Source organism: Amaranthus tricolor, chromosome 9 (assembly GCF_026212465.1).
Source record: "Amaranthus tricolor cultivar Red isolate AtriRed21 chromosome 9, ASM2621246v1, whole genome shotgun sequence".
Lineage (NCBI taxonomy): Eukaryota > Viridiplantae > Streptophyta > Magnoliopsida > Caryophyllales > Amaranthaceae > Amaranthus > Amaranthus tricolor.
In genome coordinates this window covers 25,422,620-25,445,440 of record NC_080055.1, presented here as the reverse complement: position 1 = coordinate 25,445,440, position 22,821 = coordinate 25,422,620, and the positions used below count along the sequence as shown (strand labels likewise).

Genomic DNA, 22,821 nt, shown 5'->3' with positions numbered 1-22,821 from the left:
TTATTGATTATTATTGATTTTTAATAGTTAAAATTAATTTTCTTAGTTATAATGATTTTTTTTGTTATAATTTAAGATTTTTTTTAAAAAGTGGTATTTGCTATTCCTTAGACAAGATATAATTATCTATAATATCTTCAAATATATGACATAGAAACTCATAAAACGTAACTATTTAATATATATTGTATGGCAAAAGCCGCATTCATCAAAAAGAAAAATAATATATTTGTTAAACTAAATTAGAAAATAAAATAAGACATAGAAATAATATATTATATAATTAACGTGTAATTTGATAATAAATTTTAAATTTCAAACTATATTAGATTGTATAATAAATGTTTATATATTTCAAAGTTTAAAATGTATTATAATTTACTATATAAATTAATTTATATTTTAATAATAAACACACGCTCCTAGAGCGTTCGTGAGCAACATCATATATATATATATATATATATATATATATATATATATATATATATATATATATATATTAAACAATATTTGCTAGTATATTCGGAGTATTATGGTTATAAAGTTCAAATTTTTTTCATTGAAATTTAATTTAACTAGTTACCATATAAATAATGTTATTGTTTACCTTATTATTTATGTAAAAAAATAATAAATTAGTTTAATTGTTAAAATCTTCCCTTCTCTTGTAGCTTTTGAAAGGATGGAATATTTGAGATACAATATACATCACCCACTAATACAAACTCATATGGCATTGGATCCAAGAAAATTCAAAATTTACAAATAATTTTTAAATAGTCTGAGAGGCTATGTCACAGTGATATGTTTTTAAAAGACACCCGATAATAAACGTTCACTTGGCAGAAAGTAAAAAAAATGATATTTGACATTTTTCAACTCTTATCAAATTATATTATATGATATGTTGATATGATTTTTTAAATTACAAGGAAGGTTGAGCAAATAGGAAGACTATGTAAGAATCAAACTCAAGACCTTTTATAAAAAATAGTACTTAAAATCGATTTTCACTAAAAATAGTACTTAAAATCGATTTTCACTTAAAAGTAGAATTCAAAAAATATAACATTTTCCTTAACATTGTAAATATTGTCGTCTTTTCCTTTTACAAAAAAACTGCCTAATCATTGTTGCCGCTTAGCCATCATCTTTTCCATATTTTGCATATTTGCAAATTGCAACCAAATGCACATATAACTCACTTGGATTGAAGCAGTAATCTGCAATGTGCAAAATAATTTGCAACACTTCCCTTCTAATTGTTAGCAATTAGCACACCCAGATGGAGTCCTTGTTACGATTTACAGGTTACACATACACGAACATATTTAAGCGCAACCAACATTTTGTCGAAACCAAATCCCTGCATAACTTCGACTCAATTTCGACTCTGTTTCTTCAAGCAGAAAACATTTCGGATAACTAAAGAAAAAAGATCGAATGAGCTGTCGGCTAACAAGCCAATATAAAGAATATATTCCTAAGGGGAAAACTAGCTGATAAAAGAGGAATTAGTAATACTTGTATTCTATTAACTTAACTGTACACAAAGAGATTGAGAAAATGCAGCACCTTCTCAAATTTTAGCTTTCAGTCTATCCAAGTGTAGACCGTGTCTGCGAAGAATACGGATCTGAGCCAAAGATGAAACAGCAAAAACGATCAATCAGTTAGTACCGACCAGCATGCCACTTTGCCGTTTAACTTGTGAAAAGTCGATTTCATTCTTTAGCAACTTACTAACGGAGTTGGCAATCAAACTAGTAACATATTTTGTCAACATTTCATTACTTCAATGCCATTAAGTGGCTTCCACCTAGGTTGGGAGTTTCGAGATCAGATGTACGCAACCTTACCCTTGTTAATGATAAGTGATAACAAAGAGGTTGTTTCCGATTAACCTTGGTAGCAAACATCATTTGCAAATTCACATAAATAAATAAGTACATATGATTTAATGAGTCATTTTACTATATAGTCCATTATAGTCTGTTCACGGTAACATATTTTCTCAAACCATATAAAATTGGATAGTATGACTGTCGTCATCATCATTGTATCTCGCATATAGAAGTTATGGTTAAGGTGTGGGGAGTATGAATGTATGAGGCGTTATATGTGATTAATTTCAGATAAGGCATCGATCAGTTGCACTCTTCAGAGAACCTTAATTTGTACTACCATTTATTATATCTACGTCAGTTGGCAAACAATGCATGCAAATAGTTCTAATGAAACACGTTTTGATGACAAAATCTGAACAAAAGGTACCTGAGAAAAGACATTAATAGCTTGCAGGATCCTAATATAATCAGTTCCCAGCATTTGGATGACAATGTCCGCCAAAAATGTTCCCCACACCCTAAGAAGATACACAAGGAAAATAAGACGTGAAAAAGGCCAAAAATTATGAACAAATACTTCAAATAGAACAAGTACTAAAGAGTAACACCTTCTCATATTGCATTGATAGAAATGATAGCATGGAGATAGCAAAATACGGTTGGTCTAAGCAACCATTGAATTATTGCAACAAAATTCCAATAGTGATTCCCACCTAAGATGGGTTTGAGGGTCGGATTTATGCTACCTTCTTGCAACAACAAAGAGGTTGTTTCTGCTTAACCCTTGATAACAAACATTATGCAAAATTCTTTGGTCAATGATACAGAAGAAAAGCACTTAAATTTGTTGATTGATCTCTAAATCTGGATCTAAACCAATTGAATGGATCTTCAGAAACGTTATCAGAGAGTAACCGGTATTATTCAAATTGCACTTTTCTAACAGCTATGACAGAGTGAAGAGACAAAAAGAAAGAGTTAAAGAGAGAAATGACAACTTCATGCGTTTGCCGGTTTCAAGTTGGGAAAATATCATCAAAATTCAAAACCGAAATGGAGAGTGTACAGTTTATGATATGAAACAATTGCTTTATATTCAGGGAGGACCGGAGGGTGCTAATGTCCAATGCATTAACTTCCGCCAAAGACCTTAAACTGCATGATCCACCTGATGAATTAAGTCCCTTACAAATGATCTATTCATCCATATAACTAAAGAAAACTAAAGTAAACAGTAGCTTACACTGGACCAATAAATGCAGACAAACTCTGAAATCCAAAAAGATTTGATGCAGCTCTAGTAACCCCCTAAAAGAACAATCACATATGTTACGGTTAAGATTAGGCAAGAAATAGGAAGCAGTATATTTTGTTAGTGGAACATGGGTAAGGAAATGGAAAGGCCAATGAACACACAAGAAACAAAAGGATCTTCAAAGCTACAAAATCAACAATGGAGAAACAATATTACACAATTAACAGAGTAGGGCAACGGTGCAAAATCCAGAACAAGGTTGTGCAGCGGTCACAAAACCACTTTTGCGGGCAATGCATATGATTTTACGGTTGTCACGGCCTATATTGCAGTTAGACTAACCTTCAAAACTTTTACAATGTGGTCGCAATGCATGTGATGCTGCCAAAAATTAGCACTATGAGTAGGACTGTTTCCTAGTCCAAATAAGGGTCTTGGACACAACTCTTTAAATTGCGAGAAACCCATTTAAACCAACACAAGTGAAGCATTAAGGAGGAGCTTTTCCTTTTTTTCATATCTCTTTAATAATACAAGGATGACATGACTAGTTTCTGTACTTGTATTATCCTAAAATTTGTATTTGACTTTAAAAGCATGAACAGCAGGTTTTACAGGAATTACTATGTAATTGAGAAAGGGTTCTTTTTTGTCAGGAGGCCATATTTAGAACATTCGTTTTGTGAATTGGAAACTTCTTCGGTGAGAGTCCTAGTTGGTGCAAAGCCAAGCTGAAATTAAACATTCAAAATCACCGGAAACACCAAAGAAATTAAGAAATTAACTTTCTGTTCCTACCAAAGTACAATGAAGATTATAGTTTGGTGCTGCAAGAAGAGAAATACCACCACAATATTGGAAACTTCCAACTGTAAAATGATGACCTTTAACAATGGTAATAGTGGCTGCATGACCTTAGCGTGTTCAATGTAAATTGTAAAATGAAGATGGACATGGAGATAGAGGGGAGAGATAAATGGGGATGGGGATGAGAGACGTTAGTGATGATGAGGCGGTCCACGGAGTTAGAAAGAGATGAGAAAAAGAACAGCAACAACATTCCATTTCCCTGAAGCTATTAGACACGGAAAAATAGCAAGCGAAAAAAAGTGGCTTAACATCAATTCAAAACCCCAGAAAATGTTCTTTCCAAAAAGTTGATTTAAAGAACAATCTGACAAACAAAAGCTATCATGTTAAGGACGAAGCTTATCCTTGCCAATGTTGGCTACCGAAAGCAGATAAAAACATCTAACATGAAAACACCAGAATCCTTTATCGCAGAAAATCAAAAGGCCAGAACCATAAACATAAAAAAGCTCTTGACTCTTTTATCTCCGTGTCATTGGGAGGCTTCCGTTGATGTGAATCCAAGTATTAACTAAATGAAAAGAAGAAATAATGATTAAACAATGATGACAAAGAAAAGGCTATTCTAAAACATGCTAAGTTATAAAACAGGACATGTTCTGCTATTTTGAAATCCTAAGCATGCAACCCATTCAAATTTGAACAGGACATAACTGATGAGAGAAATAAAGTATCGCTCCAAACTTCACATCAAAAGTAAAAGTATGCAATCGCTTTAACTTGGGTCTATCTTTGGCAATGCCTCAAAGAGCTTGCAGAGCTCCCAACAAGTACTATGTAATAAGTACTAGCAGCACCAACACCATAACAAATCTACCACAATACTCTAACTATTTAGAAATGTAACATCCGCTTTTTTTAAAAAAAAAAAAATAAATAAAAAAAAAAAAATAATAATAATAATAATAATAATAATAATAAATAAATAAATAAAATAGTAATAATAAATCTATAAAAACAAATTTCAGAAATAAATAAATAACTCCCCATTAACAAATAACTTCCCACTTCTCTCTCTAAATCTTATAACTAACCTCATTTACCCACTATAAATTAAACCAATTACCCTTAATTCATTCACATTATTACTCACACTTCCTTCTTCTCCTGCAAACTACTTCCTCCATCTTCCAATTGCTTAAAATTTAATCAAGAAAAGGCAAGATTTTGATATTAAAGGTATGAATTTCATCTATTTGTTAGAAATTTTTTTTATTCAAAACCCAAAAAAAATATATGCTATTAATTGAAAAACACCCATCTTTTATTTGAAAAATGAAAAAAAAAAAAAAAAGAATTTCTGACCTTATTTTTCCGGCGATACAGCGGTCACCGAATACCACCAGCGTGCGACGGCGGCCACCCAATACCAAATTTTCTAAGTTTTCTAAAGCACCTTTATATATATTTTTTCTTTTTAATAATCCTTTTATTATTTAAACTTTGTCCTTTTCTTTTAAAACTATTACTACTAATCTATAAAATTTTAACTACATTTTAAAATTTGTCATTTTAAATAAATTATAAAATATAAATCGAGAGTCTTTTAATTTATTTATTTCGATTGGGTTGATCGGGGTATTAATTTGAGATATATTATTTTTATCGTGTAGACAGCGGATTCGTAGACAAAGATTAGTAGGAGCGTACGTTTGTCTAGGATCGCGTGACAAGGTAATTCTCAGTTTCCATCTAATTAGGACCATCCCATTAATATTATGTGCTAAGTGATAATTAATGTGTTTAAATAAAATGCATGATTTTATATACATTATTTTGTATGATATTATGTTTTATATATTCTCAAATTATATCTACTATTATTTTGGTCAAACTTGAATTTATAATTACTATTTTGATAAAATTTATATTATTATTTTGATAACGAAATTAGATACGGTTTAATTTGAAAGAGAAATACTTATAATATTATTATTTTGATGAAAGTTATATTATTATTTTAAAAATGATTTTAAATGCGATTGAATTTGGGAGAAAAATACTATGATATTAATATTGCAATTGAATATTATTGAGATATATTTATTGGGAAAATTTATGATCATAAAATAAAATGTATAATGTATGTTTGATTATATGTTTGTGTGCTCGCGACTAATTATTAAAAATATATTAAATCACGTAAAGTGTAACACGAGGGAAATGAAGCTCTTATATTTGTTGTAATCCAAGTATAAGGGTGATGAACAGGTTGTCCTGTTTGGTTAGTATAGCTGCCGACAGGTATTATTATTTCTGATACTTGATACGATGTTTGGTCTTCCTTCTATTTGTTGTGATCCAAGTAGAAGGGGTGTGCACACTAGGGTTCCCTGAGACTACTCTGCTGGCCTTGAATTATTTGGGGTGACGACCTCTTGATGAAGTAGGTACAGGGGTAAACCCTCGGCCTACTGGCGTTCTCATTCCCTCAAATTAAAAATTGATTATGTGTTTGTCATTATTAAATATCAAATTAATAAATTGATTTATGTGATATTATATATATTGTTTTCACAAATTGTTTTTTTTTTAAACTCAGCTATATATTATTTTCTAAAATTATTTTCAATTTGATTATATTTTATTTTCTTAAATCATTTTCAAACTTAATCGTTTTATGGGATGGAGTTGGAATTACTCAATTTTCTGATTTTGGGAGCTTTTCCCTTGTTTTTCTTGCATTCTTATGTTGCAGGTTATTGATTGCGTGGGAATCGTGGAGTGAGGATCACCTAGAAACATAGCTTTTATTAGAGTCATATTTCACTTTAAATTTTTGTTTAAATTTTATATGGACATAGATTGCGTTTCAGTCTTTTCTTATGTTGTAAGACCCTTTGTTGGATTTAAAGTTATTAAGTTATTTCTTAGTCGTTAAGCCTTACATTTATTTTATTAGAAATAGATGTGGCGGTAACACTCCCATGAGTAGGTTTTGGCTCATGTTTTTCATTAAAGGTGTTTTCAAAAGTTCGACCTATTCTGAGGGTGTTACAAGAAAAGGCAAAGTGGACAGCACAACCATTCTGCTCACTCAACTTTATAGTTTTAAACACCATATGCTACCCCCTCAACAACAATTCCAAATTCGTTAAGCTGCACACTCTTATCAACTAACTTTGCTTCTATATCTAAAAGTGCTTATATCATCGAAGACATATCTAATAGTGGTAAAGAATTACATGTACCAAGAAATTTAAAGCAGCATGCACTTTGAGAATGGAAAAAGATATGAAGAACCCAAATTTATGAGTTGATATAGTAGACAAGTTCAATCGACATTTGTGGTCTTTGCCAATATTTGGTAGCCCAGAAACCACATCATCTTTATACCGAGACATTGTGATTGTGACCGGGACTGAAACGAAAACCACATTTTTGAGCCATGATCCATATTCAAAGTAGTGGATTGAAGTATTGAAAATGATCGCGCGCTCAACTAGCAGCGACCTATTTCTAAAGAGGGCAGCTCCAAGGACACAGCAGTACAGAAAAGAATAATATCATTTACAATCAATATTATAGATGAGCTGGAGTACCTTCTTTACAACTTCTTTATTTAGCTTATGTACGGCTGCTTCAGTAAGTATTTTTCCTGACAACCTTGTTGATACCTAGCAAGGGAAACAAAATTGCTGATTGTGAGAGGAGTCGAGGACGAATATCAAAGAAAATTTCAAGTGAAAACTTAAAAACACCAAGTTTGTACATTTTAGAATATCCCTTACCAATTCAGAAATCTTCAACAAGGAAATTAATTGGCCGCCCTAAACACAAAGCTAATGACGAATCAGACAACCAAATAGAAATTTCAATGCAGACAGATACGGAGAAAAAAGAATTGTAATACTTTAAGAAGCATAGAACATAGTTCAGCAGTCCCAGTTCTTATAGCAGCAGCAGTATCACTGTCTCTGAAAGATAATAAGGGAAATATCAAAAATGGCAACATCAAAAAGAGAAGGGCTAAATATTTTCACAACAGATTATAAAATTGATGTCTCATAAGACCATAACTCATACAACAGTTGATGACAGCAATTAACATTGCCATATGAAGGGCCACAGCCAGCTAATCCCAAAAGTCTAAGTTTATGGATGCACTAATAGTACTTACACCTACAGAACTCATAGTCTCAGACAGTCTAAAGGCTGAAAAGATACTGCCTGTTGCAGAACTGGCGTATGCTAGGCAGAGAACTAGATTTACTGCACAAACTTATGCATCAGTTGATCAGCTTTAGATACATCACATAAGTAGCTAAATGAGGCTGAAGCTTATAAAAAAACTATTACTGCCCATTCTTACTGCAACAGTGTATTCTGTTAATGATAGCCTACTCTTTCCATGCCAATAAAAGGTTCATGTGTCCTTCGTCCCTCTGAGCGTTAAATGATTCCGTTGACTTGTTGAGGGATGACCCAAATTAAAAGTCTCCTTTCAAGAAAGGTTTACAACCTTTGCTCCCTTTCCCATTATGCCCCTACTTTTGGTACATCATGTTTGCACTTGGTCATGAGTTTAACAGCTTGCATGAAATAGCTAAGTCACATTTTAAAAAGAAGTCAAGAAAACTTTCTTACAAGTTTGGTAAATGTCAGATTCTGCTTGAACGTTTGGATACAGGAACCTGTCCTAAATTTTAACAAAAAGGAGAGGATAAAATGTGACAAATTTTAGGATACAATTAAAATTTTGAAAAATCTAAATTGGAGCATGTTAGATTATGCATTACGGTTATTCTTAGGAGCAGTTACTTGTATTAGTGGTGTGTAGTGTTGCAGTTACTAGTTATTCTTAGGAGCAGTTATTTTAAACATCTGTATAAATAACCATCATCAGTTGTTGAATGAAATACAACAAATAAATACAAGAAACAAAAAAACCTTGCTGGTTAAACAGAAAACATGGTATCAGAGCTAGAACGATTCTGAATCGTTCTTCGCAGCTTCGTCACATACCAATTAACCTACCTTAAAATCCAACAATGGAAGATGAATCAAGAACTGTCATAGCACCAGACCAACCGGTCACAATGGGGCAGTTGTTGCAACTCTTTAAGCAGTTAAATCCCAACAAACCACCCACTGAAAGCAGCACACATACCCTCCTAATCTCAGAGAAATTAACTAATCAAAATTACACAAAATGGTCCAGGCTGATGCACTTAGCCATTAGTGGACGGGATCGTCTCAATCACATCATCGACGATCCTCCACCCACAAATGACCCAGCGTACAACCAATGGATCAGAAGTGATTCAATAGTTATCTCATGGATTCTGGAGAATATAGAGTCTGATCTAGTCAATCAATATCTCGATTTCCCGACAGCCAAAACATTGTGGCAAGGGATTGAAACACTGTATAGCAGTGGGAGGGATGGCCTGCAAATTTTCGACTTAACAGTCAAAACCAACAAGATCCAACAAGGGCCAGACACCATTGAAACATACTACAGCAAATTGATTGTGTTATGGAAAGAAATCGACAGAAGACAACCAAATCCGATGAAGGATCCATGCGACATCATCATTTATAATCAAATAACTCAACAAAACAGATTATACCAGTTTTTAGGAGGCATCAATGAAACATACGACAAGGATAGAAGAGATCTCCTCCTCTTAGACCCTCTTCCCACAGTGGAGGAGGCCTATGCCAGTATCAGAAGGGAGATTCTGAGACGAGGAATCATGAAGACAAACCCCTCATCTGATTTTGAGTCACCAGACACCGGAGGGATTTTTTCAGTCAAAGGGAAATCTTACCGGAGGGAGGATGAAAGATCTCACCTGAAGTGTACCTATTGTGGTGGTACTAGGCATACAAGGAACGAATGTTTCAAACTCGTGGGGTACCCAGAGTGGTGGCCGGATTCAAAGAAGAGGGGAGAAAGAAAACCGGCGGCGCGTTTTTCAGATCAAACTCGTATGGGAAAGGCAGCAGTAGGATGGCGCCAAGAGAGATCCACAACCATGGAAGAAGGAGAAAAACCAGGTGAAGCCATGAACGTTACAGGCAAGGAAGAAGGTATCAGAAACCCTAAAGGAGGCGCCCTAACAGTGAGAAGAAGAGAAAGGAGTGAAGGAAGGGAAGACCCCCCACCTCCTTTTAAAGGAGATGGATCAGAAACCCTAAAGGAGGGGGGGTCACGTGGCTCGTTTTTTCAAGTCTAAGAGTCACGTGGCTCATCATCTTCTTATTTTGATAAGGGTTGGATAATTGATTGTGGTGCCACCGATACAATGTCGTATGACCCGAACGATTTTTTGACTCGTGACACCCCTATAAAAACCCTTATTAAAACAGCCAATGGGGAAGGGATTAAAGTGAGCGGAGCTGGAACAATTTCTCTTACAGAAAATCTTACTTTAAAAAATTGTTTATTTGTCCCCGACTTGTCTCATAAATTATTGTCAGTAAGCCAACTTACTAAAGATCTTGGTTGTTCTGTTCTCATTGAGCCCGGATGTTGTACTGTGCAGGATGCTCGGACAGGGAAAGTCATTGGGCGTGGTATTGAAAAAGGTGGATTATACTACTTGGAAGGGGAGACTCAAAAAGGCAAAGCTGTTCTTGCTCGCGGGTCAGAGGAAAGACAACTGTGGACATGGCATCGATGTTTGGGGCATCCATCAATAGGGTATTTAGGAAAACTTTTTCCTCAATTTCTAGGACTAAAAACTGATTTCAAGTGTGAAACTTGTATTCGTGCAAAAAGTCATAAACACTCATACTCTACTAGTTTGAATAGAGCTTATTTACCTTTTATGCTGATTCATTCTGATGTGTGGGGTCCTGCACCCGTCATAGGGTTACATAGTTTTTCATATTTTGTCACATTTATTGATGATTGCACCCGGATGAGTTGGATTTACTTCCTCAAGCACAAATCGGAAGTATTTCATGTGTTTGTTGAATTTTATAATATGATATGTACTCAATTTCAAACTCAACCCCACATGTTTAGAACAGATAATGGTGGAGAATATGTTAATTCAAACATGCAACAGTTCTTTAAACAAAAAGGGCTTATACACCAGACCACTTGTCCCAATACACCTCAACAAAATGGAGTAGCCGAACGGAAAAATCGCACACTTCTTGAAATGACTCGTGCGCTTATTCTTGATTCTCATGCTCCAACTTATCTTTGGCCTGAAGCCATCGCCACTGCTAATTACCTTACCAATAGACTTCCGTCAAAGAGCCTCCAATACCACACACCTCTAGCCACCCTTCAAACCTATTTCTCCTTACCTTCCTCACATACTCTACATCCTCGTGTTTTTGGGTGCATAGTTTTTGTTCACTGTCCAGCGAGAGTAAGAAACAAATTCGAACCGAGAGCAGTCAAATGTGTCCTTATTGGGTATGGGAGGAATCAGAAAGGTTATCGGTGTTATGATCCCCTGACTAGAAAGATCTATACCACCATGGATTGCGAGTTCATTGAGAATGAATACTACTACAACCCTCTTCGATGTCAGGGGAAGAATCACAGTGACGATCTCAGATGGTTAATCAGTCCACGGTTGTCCAACTTAGACCCAAAAGACCAAGTGGGCAATGCTACAGAGTCACCCCACCAAGACGTTTTCTCCACTCCTCTACCATTACCAATCCTGTCTGATCATCAGGTAAGTCATACAGTTCTCGATAGTACTATTGCTCCAGACAACACTAATACTGATAATATAAGTGATGATCATGTGAATGAAGAAGTTGTTACAGATACAGTTGAAACAGGGAATCATGATAGCCAAGGTATTGAAGGTGAATCATATATGTTACCTCCTCGCTCCACTCGAGGGGTCCCTCCAAGAAGGTATGATCCTGAATATGAGGCACAACGTTCAAGATATCCTATAGAGAAGTCTTCCAAATCAGGTAATTTGTCACAAAGTGCCTTAGCGTTTAAGGTCACTTTAGATACAACCAAGAGCCCAAGAACAGTAGAAGAAGCCCTTGTATCTGCACATTGGAGGAAGGCGATGGAAGAAGAGATTAATGCTCTTAACAGGAATGGCACATGGGAGAAATGCATCCTACCGAAGGAAAAGAAAGTTGTCGGGTGCAGATGGGTATTCACGATCAAGTACAAATCAGATGGTACGATTGAAAGGTACAAAGCTCGATTGGTGGCGAAAGGATACACTCAGACATATGGGGTTGATTACTCAGAAACCTTCTCTCCTGTTGCTAAGATTGATTCAGTTCGAGTTCTGTTCAGCATTGCAGCAAACTTAGACTGGCCCCTACACCAATTTGATGTTAAAAACGCATTTCTACATGGAGATCTACAAGAAGAGGTGTACATGGAAGCTCCACCAGGGTTTACATCAGGGTTCTCGGAGAATGAGGGATGCAAATTGAGAAAGGCTCTGTATGGGCTGAAACAATCTCCCAGGGCATGGTTTGGAAGGTTTACCTCTGCAATGAAGAAATTTGGCTACAGGCAAAGCAATTCAGATCACACCTTGTTCCTTAAACGAAGAGAAGGCAAAACAACGTGCTTGATAATTTATGTCGATGACATGATCATTACCGGGGATGATAGAGATGAAATTGCAATTCTGAAGGGAAAATTATTTCAAGAATTTGAGATGAAAGATCTAGGTAGGCTGAAGTACTTCCTAGGGATTGAAGTTCTTAGATCAAACAGAGGAATTTTCATATCCCAAAGGAAATATGTTTTAGACCTGTTAACTGAAACAGGGATGCTAGATTGCAAGCTTATCGAGACACCAATGATGATGAACCATGGACTACAGATGATCGAAGGAGGAAAGTTAGCTGATCGCATGCAGTATCAACGCATGGTAGGGAAGTTGATCTACTTAGCTCATACAAGACCAGATATTGCATATGCAGTAGGAATAGTCAGCACTCAGCAGGTTCATGCACAAGCCTCAGGTTCAGCATATGGATGTCGTTTATAGGATTCTAAGGTACCTTAAGGGATGTCCTGGTAAGGGAGTATTTTATCAGAAAAATGGTCATCTTGATCTTGTGGCATATACAGATGCAGATTGGGCAGGTGATAGGGATGATAGAAAGTCAACTTCAGGCTACTTTACTCTTTTGGGAGGAAATCTAGTCACGTGGAGGAGCAAGAAACAAAAGGTGGTGGCCATGTCTAGTGCAGAAGCTGAATTCAGAGGTGTAGCAAAGGGAATCACAGAAGTCCTGTGGCTGAGAAAGTTACTTACTGAACTAGGATTCCCTCCTAAAAGGAGTTGCGAGCTGTACTGCGATAATCAAGCAGCTATCAATATTTCAGAAAATCCGGTTCAACATGATCACACCAAACATGTAGAAGTGGACAGGCATTTTATAAAGGAGAAATTAGAAGCCCAAGTAATCAAGCTTCCGCATGTAAAGTCCAAGGATCAGCTAGCAGACATTCTTACAAAGGCAGTTGGAACTCAATTTTTTGAAGAGGTTCTGTGCAAGTTGGGTGTTGGTGACCCTACGACCCAACTTGAGGGGGAGTGTTAGATTATGCATTACGGTTATTCTTAGGAGCAGTTACTTGTATTAGTGGTGTGTAGCAGTTACTTGTATTAGTGGTGTGTAGTGTTGCAGTTACTAGTTATTCTTAGGAGCAGTTATTTTAAACATCTGTATAAATAACCATCATCAGTTGTTGAATGAAATACAACAAATAAATACAAGAAACAAAAAAACCTTGCTGGTTAAACAGAAAACAGAGCACTTAATCAATTTCATTAGAAACTATTTGGAGAAAATCCTGCAATCATCTTTTGTTGATGCCAGCGCATTTAGGTAAGCCTCTTAGACCATAGATGTAAATGAGAAAGCAATATCCAAAGTTATTTGAACATGTCCGTTTAAGTTTCAAGGGAGAAACTCCTTAAAATAGGGTGAATGTGATATCAAACCATCTTACAAACTTCATAATTCATATTGTTTCAAGTTTTAAGTTTACGTTCGAGGGTGAATTTTTGCTCAAAGGGGGGAGTTTATGAAATATTTCAGATTTTAAAAAAGAAAAATAAAAATAAAACCAACAAGCTGATTAGTTAATCAAAGAATATTAAACCACAATAGTGTAAAATGAAATTTCCTTCAATTGCCCACTTATTTGTAACTCCTACACACTTCTTTTTCAATTGCTATTTTACCTCCTTATGAATTAGACACTTCCCTTTTTCCTAGAAATTGTATGAAGGAAATGATTTTTCACGGAAAAGATGTAACACCCTCAGAATAGGTCGAACTTTTGAAAACACCTTTAATGAAAACATGAACCAAAACCTACTCATGGGAGTGTTACCGCCACATCTATTTCTAATAAAATAGATGTAAGGCTTAACGACTAAGAAATAACTTAATAACTTTAAATCCAAAAGAGGGTTTACAACATAAGAGAAGACTGAAACGCAATCTATGTCCATATAAAATTTAAACAACTTAAGGTAAAATTTAAACTGAAATACGACTCTAGTAAAAGCTATATTTCTAAGTGATCCTCACTCCGCGATTCCCATGCAATCAATAACCTGCAACATAAGAATGCAAGAAAAACAAGGGAAAAACTCCCAAAATCAGGAAATTGAGTAATTTCAACTCCATCCCGTAAAACGATTAAGTTTGAAAATGATTTAAGAAAATAAAATATAATCAAATTGAAAACAATTTTATAAAATAACATATAGCTGAGTTTAATAGAAAACAATTTGAAAAACAATATATATAATATCACATAAACCAATTTATTAAATTGATAATTAATAATGACAAACACATAATCAATTTTTAATTTGAGGGAACGAGAACGCCAGTAGGCCGAGGCTTTACCCCTATACCTACTTCATCAAGAGGTCGTCACCCCAAATAATTCAAGGCCAGCAGAGTAGTCTTAGGGAACCCTAGTGTGCACACCCCTTCTACTTGGATCACAACAAATAGAAGGAAGACCAAACATCGTATCAAGTATCAGAAATAATAATACCTGTCGGCAGCTATACTAACCAAACAGGACAACCTGTTCATCACCCTTATACTTGGATCACAACAAATATAAGAGCTTCGTTTCCCTCATGTTACACTTTACGTGATTTAATATATTTTAATAATTAGTCGCGAGCACACAAACATATAATCAAACATACATTATTTATTTTATTTTAGGATCATAAATTTTCCCAACGAAAATATATCTCGAGAATATCCAACTGAAATCTCATTTTCCAAATCACCATTTTAACATCAATTGGTGGCAATAGGAATTAATATCACAAATATTTCTCTTCCAATTTAAATCGTATCTAATTTCGTTATCAAAATAATAATATAAATTTTATCGAAATAAAAATTATAAATTCAAGTTTGACCAAAGAAATAATAGTAAATATAATTTGAGAATATATAAAACATAACATCATATAAAATAATGTCATATAAAATCATGCATCCTATCTAAACACCTTAATTATCACTTAGCACATAATACTAACGGGATAGTCCTAATTAGATGGACATTGAAAATTACCTTGTCACGCGATCCTAGACAACGTACGCTCCTAATAATCTCTGTCTACGAATTCGCTGTCTTTAATATCGAAATCTTGCGTTTTCTTGACTTGAATTTTTAAGCAAATGGGAGATGGAGGAAGAGTTTGTAGGAGAAAAAGGAAGTGTGAGTAATAATGTGAATGAAATTAAGGGTTATTGATTTAATTTATAATAGGTAAGTGAGGTTGGTTATAAGGTTTAGAGGGAGGAGTGGGAAGTTATTGTTAATGGGGAGTTATGTTTTCCTTTTTTTTTTTTTTTTTATTTATTTTTTTTTTCTGAAATTTATTTATTATTATTATTATTGTTTAAAAAAAACGGTTGTTACAAAAGAACTTCCTGTGGTAATTAAATTCCAACTTCAACCAAACGAGTTCATAAAGTTCCTTATTGATGAAAGATCTCCATATCTTTTCCTAACGAGTTTATATATTCCAAAGGTTAACTATGTTCTTGATGCCTCTCTTCTTTGCCAACCCACTCGACTCTCAACGCAGCACCTGGCATCCTCAATTTATGGTTTATAAGTACAATATCATGCTCAATTCTAAGGTCAAAAATTGATATATTATCATTACCTTTATCCATGTCATGTCAACAAGGAAGCAACACCAAAGGAGCTAAGTTAGAGTAACAAATGTCAAACTAGGCATTTGTCAAATTTCAAATAAACTAATAGACTAACTATATGGAAATCAATATATCAAAAGAACTACCAAAATCTCAAAAACCCTAACACCTAAATGTAAAAAAAAGTAAAAGTAGTACACACCTTCAAGTAATATTACTTGATACTTCTATTCGCTTTTATTAACAAAAACCAAAACATTTGTATAATTTGAAGGAGTTAACAATTTGTACCTTGAACATTCCTTAAGTAGATGAATAAAGATTTCCACCTCTAAGTCTTCCGTAGATAATTTTGTGGAACAAGAAATTTTCAATTCTTTTCTTACATCAAGCAACACATTTCTATATGATGGTCTCCAACCTCTGTACATAAATGCAATAGGATAATGAGTAAACATATTTTGCTCAAATAGTCAACTCCATTCTGCATTATGATTTTCCATCACATTTTTGAAATGTATTAACATCTACAACATGCCATCAACCCAACATCTAGGGGCTCCCGCCTAAGCGAAGATCGAGAAATCATATGTAGGAAACATTACCCTTGTAATAAAAAAAGCAGTTGTTTTTAATAACCCTTCAATGCAAACATCGTCTCCAACTTTACAAAATAATTAAAAAAAAAATTAATAAGCCATTTTCTATAATCCATTATAATGTTAAACCCAAAAAATATTAATTTTGCTCCAGCGTGAACTAACATTCTCGAGATGTAACCAAAATAAAAATATAAATGTGTAGTCACAACCAAAGGAAAGTAATGCATTAAATCTTTGATGTTGGGCAATCCTCTCATGTCGGTAACACAATTCTAGGGTAATTACAACAACCACCCTAAGTGTAGTGAATCTTTTATCTCATCATAAATCTTAAATCATACATAATATCCAAAGAAGAAACTACTTATCATTAAGAAGAATTCCCTGCCTATTATGAAAGAATAGCATTAGAATATGAACAGGAACAGTCAATTTCAATAATCGAAAAAAAATAACAACCTCAATGTAGAACGAGCATCAGCAGCGAGATATAAGAATCGAGACTCGAGAATTTGAATAAAATGATCTCGCTCTTTAGTGTCCTCCTCAATCATGAAATGATCGAATTCCACTACACTAGTCATGGACTTCAGAAGAGGACTAAGGTAGCTGCAATACCATCAAAAACTAACTCATATCATTACACCAGAAGAATTGCATAATGAATTAATGATACATCATACATGAGCAACCCAAAGGAACATACTCCATGCATCCCTTTTTAATGGATTATCACGAGCTATTCACATTTACACACCCTCCAAGTTAGTACATTTTCAATTTAAATATCCATTCTGGTTAGGTTAATAGTCATCTTGTTTAATCCCTCATAGATAAAGATTCACAATGATTCAATGAAAATACCCTCTGTAATGTTTTTTTTTTCATATTATTTCTCCATCTCTACAAATAATGGGGATTATTAAGCATATTAGTTTCTATTCTAAAAGATGTGACACCTTTCCCTGGCCATTGCAGAATAATACTCTCTTTCGGATTGGTGGCTTGTAATCTCATCCCCAAATTCGTTCCCTATCTTGTCCACTTATTTTATTTTGTTTTCAAATTCTTCCACTAGAAATTAATAAAAGAAATTTTATTTCTTGTAGCAAAATCAAAGCTACTGAGGAAGTACTTCCAAACAAAGAGTTTTTTTCCATTAATGTAATTGCATATTTTAAGGCTTTAATTGCTTCTAGTTCTACTAATCTAAACCAATAATAGATTAAAACCATCATGTCAATAACGATTCTACAAATTCCCAATAAGTAAAACAAATAAAAACCTGGGACCAAAGAGAATTTCTTCAATCTCGAAAAGTTCAGAGTTAGTAGCAAGTTCAAGGACTGTCCTCAGCTCAGGATCACCAGTATCAGTACCTAAAACACAAAAATATAATGAAAAATCGTTACTCTATGAAAATGGAGATTGATAAAATCATAAAAATAGAAATTGGTAAAAACATACCTGAGATTTTGTAAGAAGCAGGCAATGAAGAGGACATTGATTTTGCTCGAAAGCTAGTAGAAGAAGAAGCATACTGTTGATTAGGTATGTTAGTTTGGAAAGAATTTCTAAAGTGGAGAGAATTGTGAGGTCTGAAAAAATGGAGGGAAGGAGTTTGAAAGGAGTATGAAGGACTGAATGAGAGAAAATGGTGTTGCGTCGCCATTGTCGCCATTGTTGAAGTATTTAGAAGAGGATGGACTATGGAGTATTCAACGATGCGACTATGCGAGCCTAATATATCTACAATATTATATAGGAATACATGAGTCATCTCACCAAGAGGCGGTCTTATTTCACAATTTGTTATATCTCTATGGAAAAGATATACTCCATATATTAAAAAAACACTCATTTTATTTGATGTTTTTTATATTGTATTTAATCAGTTTTATTTGTTGTTTTTAAATAATAATTTTATTTGTATCACAATTCTTTTACATTATTAAGCAAGTCATTTTAGTTTTAATAGGAGTATATTTATAATGTTTAAATCTAATTTAACATTTGTTTATGTGTGGTTCCTATGTTTTTTCCAATAGCCTTATTTTATGAAGTATATTTTTTTAATATTTATAATTCTCACTTTTTCTCGATTAATTTTATTGATCAATAAAATAAAATTTAACTATCAAAAAAGTTCAATTTTTATTAATTTTTGTGAACTTTTTAACAGGAATATCAAATAGGAACGGGTAGTGTATTAATATAAAGTTAGTGGAATAAATATGAGAATAATAAATACTCAAAAATGTTAAAATTAAATTAGTAGGAAATGTGTGAAAAAAAGAGCATTATAAAAATGTTAAAATAAAATTATAAGGAAATATGTGAAAAATAAAAATATTATAAAAATGTTAAAATAAAGTTAGTGAAAAATAGAGATATCACATCTATAAAAAATTAAAAATTGTGATAACTAAGTCTAATTATTTTCAAAAAATATAATATAAATAGAATGATTCTTTAAGAAAATAACAAATTTAAAAATAAAATATCACCCGAATTAGTACACCTTTTAGCAAAATATACACATATTTTCAATTATCTCCATTTTATTTGATTTTTACATGATTCAAATCTTATATATACACCTATATATGTATAAATGTAACATCCATTTTTTAATAATAATAATAATAATAATAATAATAATAAATAATTTCAGAAAAAAAAAAAAAACAAAAAAAAATAACCTACCATTAACAATAACTTCCCACTCCTCCCTCTAAACCTTATAACCAACCTCACTTACCTATTATAAATTAAACCAATTACCCTTAATTTCATTCACATTATTACTCACGGATTCTTTTTCTCCTACAAACTCTTCCTCCATCTCCCATTTGCTTAAAAATTCAAGTCAAGAAAACGCAAGATTTCGATATTAAAGACAGCGGATTCGTAGACAGAGATTATTAGGAGCGTACGTTGTCTAGGATCGCGTGACAAGGTAATTCTCAATGTCCATCTAATTAGGACTATCCCGTTAGTATTATGTGCTAAGTGATAATTAATGTGTTTAAATGGGTGCATGATTTGATATGACATTATTTCATATGATGTTATGCTTAATATATTCTCAAATTATATTTACTATTATTTTTGTCAAACTTGAATTTATAAATTTTATTTCGATAAAATTTATATTATTATTTTGATAACGAAATTGGATACGATTTAAATTGGAAGAGAAATATTTATGATATTAATTCCTATTGCCACCAATTGATGTTAGAATGGTGATTTGGAAAATGAGATTTCAGTTGGATATTCCTGAGATATATAGTTATTGGAAAAAATTTATGATCATAAAATAAAATGTATAATGTATGTTTGATTTTAAGTTTGTGTGCTCGCAACTAATTATTAAAATATATTAAATCACGTAAAGTGTAACACGAGGGAAATGAAGCTCTTATATTTGTTGTGATCCAAGTATAAGGGTGATGAACAGGTTGCCCTATTTGGTTAGTATAGCTGCCGACAGGTATTATTATTTCTGATACTTGATATGATGTTTGGTCTTCCTTCTATTTGTTGTGATCCAAGTAGAAGGGGTGTGGTTCCCTGAGACTACTCTGCTGGCCTTGAATTATTTGGGGTGACGACCTCTTGATGAAGTAGGTATATGGGTAAAGCCTCGGCCTACTGGCGTTCTCGTTCCCTCAAATTTAAAAATTGATTATGTGTTTGTCATTATTAATTATCAAATTAATAAATTGGTTTATATGATATTATATATATTATTTTCTCAAATTGTTTTCTATTAAACTCAGCTATATGTTAATTTCTAAAATTATTTCCAATTTGATTATATTGTATTTTCTTAAATTATTTTCAAACTTAATCGTCTTACAGGATGGAGTTGGAATTACTCAATTTTTCTGATTTTGGAAGTTTTTCCCTTGTTTCTCTTGCATTCTTGTGTTACAGGTTATTGATTGCGTGGGAATCGTGGAGTGAGGATCACCTAGAAACATAGCTTATGTTAGAGTCGTATTTCAGTTTAAATTTTACCTTAAGTTGTTTAAATTTTATATGGACATAGATTGCGTTTCAGTATTCTCTTATGTTGTAAACCCTCTTTTGGATTTAAAGTTATTAAGTTATTTCTTAGTCGTTAAGCCTTACATCTATTTTATTAGAAATAGATGTGGCGGTAACACTCCCATGAGTAGGCTTTGGTTCATGTTTTCATTAAAGGTGTTTTCAAAAGTTCGACCTATTCCGAGGGTGTTACAATAAACATATAGTGACATGTCTTTTGTTGTGAATAGATCCACTCGTAATGTGAGTTGTCTTTGTTGCGACAAAAAGACTCATTATCTGATTCTACCATAGTGACATAAAAATTATACAAATTGTTGTGTGAAATGGTTTCAGCATCAAACATTTTTCATATATGATTTCTACAATTTAATTAATACAATTATTAATATATATACAAATTTCTTATTTTGAGGTCGTCTTACCGAGAGACGATCTCTCACGATAATAGCGCTATTGCTATTTATTATTATTATTATTATTATTATTATTATTATTATTATTATTATTATTATTATTACAACTAGTCTCGTGAGTAATCGTCTCTTATAGAGACGACTCTCCAAGCCTATCCCACTAACATTATAAAATTAAAAAACAAATGCGCGCTATATACTTGGTGTACCCTATTTCAAGTTTGTGTTTTAACCTATTGAAGTTGGTATTTTAACTTATTTAAGTTCATATTTTAACCTATTTAAGTTGACACTTGGAATTGGTGTTTTAATATGTTAAGTTGTTGTTTTAACCTGTTAAGTTATTTGCCTATTGAAGTTGGTGTTTTAACCCACTATAGTTGGTTAAAGCAATACCTATGAAATTACCAACTTCAATAGGTTAACATATCAACTTCAACACGTTAAAACACTAATTTTAATAGGTTATAACACCAACTTTAATATGTTAAAACACCAACCTAAATAAGTCAAAATAATAACTTAAGCAGCATAAAAACACCAAATTAAACAGGTTAAAAAATACCAACTTTAATATGTTAACAACTTATTAACATGTTAAAAACTCTACTCCAAATAGGTCAAAACATCAACTTTAAAATACCAACTTCGACATGTTAAAATACCAATTTTAATGGATTAACCACTCAACATCACCAACTACAAATAGATTAACATTACCAAATTTAATATGTTGAAACACCAACTCAAATAGGTTATAATACTAATTACCAACTTTGATATGTCTAACACACCAACTTGTAATAAGTTAACACAGTTAATAAAACGCGATTTTGTTATTTATTTTTCTTATTTCTTATTCTCATATTCAAAGTAGATTAGAGAAATATTTACTTTTTTCATTCTATACTACTTGCACCAAATTAACTTTTGCACTATTCATCAATCTATGGTAATTTACATATTTTAATTATTATACGAGAAAAAAATATAGTTATATGGAATTTTGTGTATTCGCCTCGTTGCATATTTTCATAATATTAAATATTTTTAATTTTTAGTTATATACAAATCTAGATATAAACAATCAGACAAACATATTAAATTGCGTTGGTTGGAACCGAGGAATTACAACCTAAGAAATTTTTACATAGAAAGTCCATAGGTGAAAAGAAAAAACCTCCACAACTAGTAGATTATTAGAGAATTAAACCACGATTCGAGAAATTTCCCTAAATAATGCAATTGTACAAAGTATTTCCCAATTTGCTTGAAATGGAAAACTAATTCCCACATTACCGTCCACGTAGGATAGCTTTGAGAATTTTTTTTTATTTTTTTTTTAAATATAACCGCTACATGAAGTAGCGGTTTTATTCATGCATCTGGAGTAAACCGCCATCTGAGATGGCGGTTTTGTAGTGGAATTTTTTTTTTTTAAAAAAAAAAAATATGTTAAGTAAACCGCCACTTGAAGTGGCGGTTTGGTAGCAGTACAAAGCAGCCACAGTGTCGTGAGTTTTCATTCATTCCACTCCATTCTTAGTTGCTGCCGATTTTGCTAAAAAAAAAAAATTCTTCACTCTCATTTACTTCAAATTTACAATTCCTCTCATTCAACTAAGCTAATCAACTACATTCCCATCTTCTCCTTG

At 33.0% G+C, this 22,821-nt stretch overlaps 1 protein-coding gene across 8 annotated transcripts; it reads right to left on the bottom strand.

Moving 5' to 3' along the window:
* Window positions 1-964: 964 nt before the first annotated feature.
* Window positions 965-18,438, bottom strand: LOC130824393 (uncharacterized). 8 transcript variants are annotated; one of them, XM_057689380.1, is made up of 12 exons: window positions 18,162-18,438; window positions 17,980-18,073; window positions 17,154-17,303; window positions 16,384-16,515; window positions 7,829-7,892; window positions 7,707-7,745; window positions 7,518-7,592; window positions 3,094-3,158; window positions 2,917-3,005; window positions 2,278-2,368; window positions 1,548-1,639; window positions 965-1,428 (listed from the first exon to the last, which is right to left on the bottom strand). In XM_057689380.1, the coding sequence occupies exons 1-11, from the start codon at window positions 18,373-18,375 to the stop codon at window positions 1,597-1,599; spliced, it is 1,056 nt and encodes a 351-aa protein (XP_057545363.1). In that variant the 5' UTR covers window positions 18,376-18,438; the 3' UTR covers window positions 965-1,428; window positions 1,548-1,596. The 8 variants fall into 8 exon arrangements, with proteins under 8 accessions (XP_057545363.1, XP_057545365.1, XP_057545362.1 ...); XM_057689382.1 differs by having other exon boundaries at window positions 965-1,369; XM_057689379.1 differs by having other exon boundaries at window positions 1,579-1,639.
* Between the last annotated feature and the right edge of the window lie 4,383 nt (window positions 18,439-22,821).